At 40.9% G+C, this 7543-nt stretch overlaps 1 protein-coding gene across 2 annotated transcripts in view; it reads left to right on the forward strand.

Annotated features, from left to right (window-relative positions):
* Positions 1-7543, forward strand: part of LOC122537174 (gamma-aminobutyric acid type B receptor subunit 2) — a 183837-nt gene that overhangs the window by 165358 nt on the left and 10936 nt on the right. For both annotated transcript variants that reach the window (XM_043670159.1, XM_043670158.1), the window contains exons 3-9: positions 1400-1537; positions 2573-2740; positions 4124-4299; positions 5350-5527; positions 5609-5842; positions 6649-6709; positions 6777-7011. In XM_043670159.1, coding sequence (XP_043526094.1) covers positions 1400-1537; positions 2573-2740; positions 4124-4299; positions 5350-5527; positions 5609-5842; positions 6649-6709; positions 6777-7011 — 1190 coding nt within the window. The remainder of the gene's footprint in view (positions 1-1399; positions 1538-2572; positions 2741-4123; positions 4300-5349; positions 5528-5608; positions 5843-6648; positions 6710-6776; positions 7012-7543) is intronic.

Raw genomic sequence — 7543 nt, forward strand, 5'->3', positions numbered from 1 at the left:
TTATCATTACATTATATTTCACTATAACAAAATTTACAAATTATTAACTTGTAATATATTTCATGTTAACAAACTTCTTCATGTCTGCAAGTAAATAACGATTTGTTCCAGTGACTGCTGTTAGTCTCATCATTACATTGTATTACCATAATCAGCAGTCTTTGTAGTTCCTTAATTTCTTACAAAATGTACCGTTACTTGATAAAACTCAAGTTTTCGCTGTGTCAAGAGAGAAAAAAAAAGGACTTGATTCAACCGAGACGTATGTGCGTGCGTGTACGTATATCCGGAAGACTGGTCCTTTTGTCGCTCGGCTGTTCGCTTCTTTGCACTCCTTTTTTAATATAGCCAGCCGGCTACACGTACCACGTTTGTTCTCGGGTTCGCGCTCTCAAACTCGCGCGCGAGTAGCTTGTCTTCGAGCATCCTCGACGAAGGAAGGCACGGGGTGAGTGCGGGCGGGCGGCAGGCTTCACTTTGACACACGGGATTTGTTACCCGGGCTGTGCTCCTGACGTTTCTCGGGCATCGTCGTAAAATATACGCGGGCACGTTCATACTATGCAAATGAGGTTGCTATACGCTATCGTGAAAATAAAAATAGAGGCCGGCGAAAGACACCGAGCCGAATAACGGCGCGCCAGGTGTGTATAGATCGAGGCAAAGGAACACGGTGGGTGGTAGTGATCCTAGCTTATACAGGTACGCGATCGTCGCACAGCACAACGGGATGATTTCTACGCGCGACAAATGGAAAAGACAGTCTCGTCTCACTCGAGGTGTTTCGTTTTTTGGGGGGATGTTTCTCTGAGAGAGACGAGTGCTTCATTTCCAAATCGTAATTAATTACAACAGTCGTAGCGTCGGTAATTTCAATGCAAATGAAAATGATTGTTGAGCACGATTAATTCCCATTATTTGTCGACACTTTGAATTCGTACGTGCGTGTTTCGTCGAGGGAAAGTTTTCTCGAGAAATTTCGTGCGGTAGTGTAGACCTGAATTTGATTAATTCCGCGTTGGACAGGAGTGACTAATCGATAGGATTACGACAATGTCAGAACAAGTGGAAACACGTGGAGTAGAGACTTGTAATTACGAAGTCTTTAGATTTGTTTCGAAACGATATTAGCAGTAATTGCTCTGCAACAACGTAATGATTTATTGATAAAAAAATTTCTACAGACACGTTCGAGTACGTTTTACCAGTACTCGTGTTACTATTGTACGAGATTCATCGTTGGTGTTACTTTTTTTTATCGATGGGTCAACAATCGTACTGTCAAATACTTGTCACACGCGTGTCACTTGTTTTCACGAAAATGTTGTGCGGTGAAATCACACGAAATGATCTTCCTCGATGATCAGTCGAACATTTCTTTGTACTTTTTTTGTTGCAGTGCAACGCCGCCGTTGGCGTGAAGGCGTTCTTCGACATGATGCACAGCGGGCCGCACAAGGTGATGCTATTCGGAGCAGCTTGCACACACGTCACAGATCCCATCGCCAAAGCATCGAAACACTGGCGTCTCACGCAGGTGAGTTAGAAACACTGACTTGCCGCTGACTCCGATCGTGCCGCGAATGTGCGACAGCGAGTCGAAGTTTTTCAGAACCGTGTCACGTCGCGCCTCTCGCGATAATTGAACAACACGAGGTGGAACGAACCCTTTACGCCCTTGCGTTCCTTGTATTTTACTTGTTTACGGAACGAAACGTGTCTTCGCGCGTGAATTCTTGGGTGAACTTCGGTGAAATTGGGAAAACCGAGAGACACGAGTCTCTTGGCGAGTTTGCTAGGTATTTGTCTGTTGATGTCCTTTGTCAATTTATCGATACGATTTTTCAGTGAGTCTAATTGACTGATTTTTTTTTTTTTTTTTTATGAACCTTCGGTGAATGATTTTCGCGAGACGACACGGCTGTTTCGTGCGATGGAATTAAATTAAATCTAAAAAATAACAGCAAATTTAATCGTCGATAAGCAATATTAATTGTCGATATTCGTTAGGATCTATAGAATCGTTTTATGTAAGAAACATTTCTACTAATTTTTATAGTCGAAGTAGCATAACTGAAATCATCGTGATTAAACATTCATTAGTTACTACAAACACGATACAAATGGAAGATATATACATATATATCGAATGTCTTCTCGATAATACGGAATAATCTACCAAATCTAAACAAACCAATCTTTCGAGCAACAACTGTCCCAACATCTTCACAAATAGATACGTAGTATCCATTTGACCGTGGATAAGATTGTTAGAGCAGAAAGTTTAGATTACCAGAAACTTCCCAATATCAAGCCGTAAGATGTCCACTCTGCGCGACTCTGCAAGTTGGCGAACTTCAACGGGAGAACGTAACTTACAACTCTCAACTCTGAGAAATTCCAAGAGAATCCTTGTTTGCGACCGTCCTTCTGAAAACCTCGACCGAACGCTCCCTCTCCCGACAACGAGCGACTCTGTGGATCTCCACTACTCTCTCTCTCTCTCTCTCTCTCTCTCTCTCTCTCTCTCTCTCTCTCGTCTTGATCGCCGGCGTTACGAATTCTGTTGCAGCTTAGCTACGCAGACACGCACCCGATGTTCACCAGCGACAGCTTTCCAAATTTCTTTAGGGTGGTGCCTTCGGAGAACGCGTTCAACGCGCCGCGCGTGGCGCTTCTGATGCACTTCAATTGGACCCGGGTCGGTACCATTTATCAGAACGAGCCGAGATACGCTCTGGTGAGTAACGACCGGATAAAAATCCAAACCGAGGGCATAATGGTAACGGTTGGCAACGTCACGTTGCGCGCGAGCCGAGCTTTCATCGAATCCGCGCCACCGCGAAGCCTCTCCAACGAACCGTTTCAAACTTGCCCGTTTCCTTTCCGCTTCGTGCTCGATACCATTCTTTTCTTTCTTCTTTTTTTATTAACCGTCCCTCTCTCTTCTCTTCGTTTTACGCTTGATACAACCATCGCGTACAATCGCAATTTGCCTGCGTTATTCAATCTGAATTGTTAACGAATCTATGAATACTCGTGGATAAAAAAAAAAAAAAAAAGAAGAAGAAGAAGAAAGAATACGTTTAAACTGCTGTTCTGTGTTCTGAAAACGGAGCAAGTTTCGCTTCGTTTGTTTCAACTTGATCATCATCGTGAAATGCAAGTGTGATTCGATGAGGAAATAAATCTACATGCGACGTATAAACGTAAGTGAAAAAACGTGATATAAATACGTGCACCGTACTTTCATAAATGTTTGGACGCTTTCTCAGTTCTTTTGACCGGGACGAGATGGTTTAGGATTAATTTCTTATTGTTTAATTGTTTATAATAATTGTATTAATATAGTAATAATTGTATTAATATAGTAAATTTATAATACATTAACACTAGAACTACCAGAGTGGTCAAAATGACCAATTTATAATTTTCTATGGAAATTTTGTACATTTGTAACAGCGTATTATGTTTCTAGATACTCGAGTGATTTTTAATAAAATACATTGATCCTCTATGGGCCCGTGTAACTTTCAGATCACACGCCAATATATCGACATTTTACCAAATAATTTTAGTTTTTTTCACAAGATGACGTATACGTCTTAATTATATAATGTCTCTGAGAATAACCAATAACAATTATTGATGACGGACAACAGAGGACACGCACATCTATGTTTAACGCCAACTGCAAACTGTTTTATGGAATTTCGCGCTTAAGCTTTTATGCACAGAAGTGCAAATATTGTAAGCCGTTGTTACTTCAAAGTTACAAAGTGAATTAATTATAATAANAATTGTCCAAACTGGTAAATTCTTTTTTTTAATCTGCATACATAGGTTCATAATTGTTGATTTCCCGTTGCATAAATTTTTTTCATATGTGAGAAAAAAATTCGGCCCATAGAAGGTTAACAGAAGTTCGTGTTATTAATTTATCTTCTTGTATCTTGCACTTTAATTTCTTTGCCACAAATATTGCAGTTTGGTCGTCGGTAGTTCTAGCGTTAAATGGTTATTTATAATAAAAATTAAATTCATTTAATATGATGATTCATTTGACACACGCGCCAGTGTGACATTGGATATCAACGAGAGAACATTTCGCTCGCATTTACAGGCACACAATCGGTTGGTCGCCGATCTGGACGACTACAGGATGGAAGTGGTGGAGACGCAAAGCTTCGCCACGGAAGTGACGTCGGCCCTCGAGAAGCTGAAGGAGAAAGACGTTCGAATAATCTTGGGGAATTTCAACGAAGCGTGGGCTAGGCGAATATTCTGCGAAGCGCATAAGTAAGCGCATGTCCGTACAGTTAGAAATTTATTTATGAAACATGGTGCTTTCTATGAATTTTCATGAATTAAAGCAACAGGAAATTTTCTACAATGATTGTGGGAAATATTCGCACGCGATTGTGTTCGTTACAGTCATTTACATAATAATTCATCGGGCTAATTGCTTTATTCATTTAACGTTAAATTAATTATTCTGTTAATTTACTGCAGGAGAATTGGGCTAATTGATTTGTTAATTTATCGTAGAAAAATAATTTTATCTATTCGGTATGTGGCGCTGGTCGCTCCAAGAAGGGTGCGATTCTACGTGCGAGAATGCGTCGAAAATGTGGAATGAGATTTGTTCGTGAGATGCTTTGCTCGCGAGAAAATTCAATTTAAAAATTCAACGAAACATATGTATTTAAAGTCTGTTTTATTCGCCACTCATATTTCACTCATTTTATAGAATATCCTCGTGTCTTGTTATTCATTCTTCAATTAGGAATTAGCTAAATTCAACTTTCACTTGAGAAATCCTCAGAAACAATAATACCGCTGGCCCGTAAATTATTATATTCATCCACTAAGAAGGGGTTCAGTCAGTTTACATCATCAAATTTTCTTTCTTAACATCATTGCTATGAAAGAAATTATATAGAAATTATAAATCTCTATATAAATTATATAATTATAAAGAAATTATATTTCATTTATTTTTCATTGTTAAAACTCTGGGTGCTCGATTTGGTACCTCGAACAAAGACTGACAAAACTCCACTAAATCAAATTCAAATAACGATGGACCAATTGATACCAACCACGAGTCCAATGAAAAAAAAAGTATCAGGCGCTCTTCCTATCGATTTATTCTTCACTCGTAGAATTGCATCACCCTTGTAAAAATTGAACAATTCTCATAAATTCAAACATGCACAATAGAATCTTATACCTACGTCCTCTTCCGTGTTAAACATTTCACACATATACGTATTTTCACTTCCTTGCACCTTTGCGTGCTCATCGGGGAAAATACGTTGGAACGAATAGAAAAATTCGCGTTCGCAGATTCGGTATGTTCGGAAGGAAATATCAATGGGTAATCATGGGAACGTACGCGGAGGAATGGTGGCTGCGTCCCGGGGGCGGATGCGAGCCGATTCAGCTGGCGCAAGCTCTGCACGGCGCTATATTAACCGACCTGCTGCCGATCACGACGGAGAAACGGAAGACGATAGCCGGGATCGTAAGTACCACGGATAGTGTGGCAGAATGGAAATACGACGACGCGAAACGTCGTTAACGTCCTCGTTGCTCCTCTGCCCAGACAACCGAGCAGTACCAGGTCGAGTACGACTCGAGACGTGGCAAGGAGTATTCGAGATTCCACGGGTACACGTACGACGGTATATGGGCGGTCGCTCTGGCTATACAACGGGTGGCGAGCAAGATAACGCACCACCGTCGCGATCAGACGATATCGGATTTTAGGTACAGGGACGAGCTTTGGGAGTGTCTGTTCCTCGAGGCTCTTCGGAACACCAGCTTCGAGGGCGTCACGGTTAGTAAAAAAAACGACGCGCGATGTCGTGGACGTCGCCGTAATTAAAACGGATGCCAGCTCTTCCAGAAATGTCTAATCAACCGGGAGCTGAGACCCGGTCGAGTTAAAACGCGAAGGGAAACAGTTATTTCGAAAAATTTCCCAGTAAAATTGGCAATTGTCAAATTGACGCCGTCTGCCGCCTCGTTCTTTGAGAAGACGATCCACGAGTGTCAAACGCGCGCCGGAGACTAATGAAATTGAGAACTTCGAGGCGATGCCGAAGTCGATATCGGTACGATTTGGCTTCCGCGAGGCAGCGTAATTGCGAAATTTATGGAAATGGTAATGAAATGGAATTCCTGTAACGACGTTATTTTTCAATATTGTCTTCCTGCTTGCGAGTCACAGACAATCGCAGAGGGAAATATGTCTTCTAGCGTACATTTGTTTCGTCCACTAAATAGTCCACTTTGGATACTTTCTACAAAAATTTGTAGAAATTTTCGCATCGGATCCTTTAAATTTCTCGTCTCTTGAAATATTAACTCCAGAAATCGTATTCCTTTTAGAGAGATAATTATTGAGCTGCCGATTTCTAATGAATCCCGAGACATTCGTCCATTTTCGCTTGGCAACGAATTGCAGAACTTCCGAATTTTTTTATTTTTTTAACTGAATGTCAAGTAAAAAAGTATATATATTATACGTATGGAAAAATACGAAAATAAGTAACGATAGTAAATAAATTATCGTTTGTGGGTTGGTCGGTGATTCTCTGCAACTATCTCCGTCTGAGGGACCGTGTCTGTGTGATTTTTCAGGGGCCGGTACGTTTCTACGATAACGAAAGGAAAGCATACATTCTGCTGAAACAGTTTCAAAGTGAGTATGAGACGCAACCACGCGGCTTAACGTCCGAGACTCGTGTGCGTTCTTTCTTCTAACACAGGCGACAGGGAGGTGAAGGTCGGCGAGTTCAATGGCGTGACCGGGGTGTTAAACCTGACCAAGGGTGAGCCCCTGGTCTGGGGAGGAAGATCACCGCCGAAAGATCGAACGCTTCATATCATCGAGCACACGACCGTAAATATTACGATTTACGCGATACTCACCTCCGCGGCTAGCGTGGGTATCACAATGGCGGCCATTTTTCTCGCCATCAATATCAAATACAGAAATCAAAGGTGATTATTCGAGGCCTTGAGGGATCGCTCCCTGGTGTGTGTGTCTCTCCTCTTTTCTCGCGAATCTCTCATCGCGGCTTCGTTCTACTCGTTTTCTATTTTGTCTCTTCTCTTTTTTTTCTCTTTTTTGTCTTCCTTCTCTCCTCGACGCGAAGAAACGAACAAAACGATGAACAGCGAAGCATTCGCGCCAGAAACCTGACCAAAATTTCCTCCTCTGTTCAGAATGAATGTGTATCTTGTATCTGTCTTTTCGAAAACAAAGTGTGTTGACATCAAAAAAATGTAAATAAACATTCGAAACCAAAACAAACAATCAAAAAAATGTAAATACACATTAAAAACCAAAATAAACAGACCAGTATTTGCAAACAAAGAGAAATTTCAAAGTTTTCGAGATCCCGACTGAAAATTTTCGAAAATTTTTGAAAATAAAGTGTGTTGACATCAGAAAAATGTAAATAAACATTGGAAACCAAAACAAACAATCAAAAAAATGTAAATAAACATTGGAAACCAAAATAAACAGACC

This window comes from Frieseomelitta varia, unplaced genomic scaffold, assembly GCF_011392965.1.
Source record: "Frieseomelitta varia isolate USP_RPSP 00005682 unplaced genomic scaffold, Fvar_1.2 scaffold_89, whole genome shotgun sequence".
NCBI classification, from domain to species: domain Eukaryota; kingdom Metazoa; phylum Arthropoda; class Insecta; order Hymenoptera; family Apidae; genus Frieseomelitta; species Frieseomelitta varia.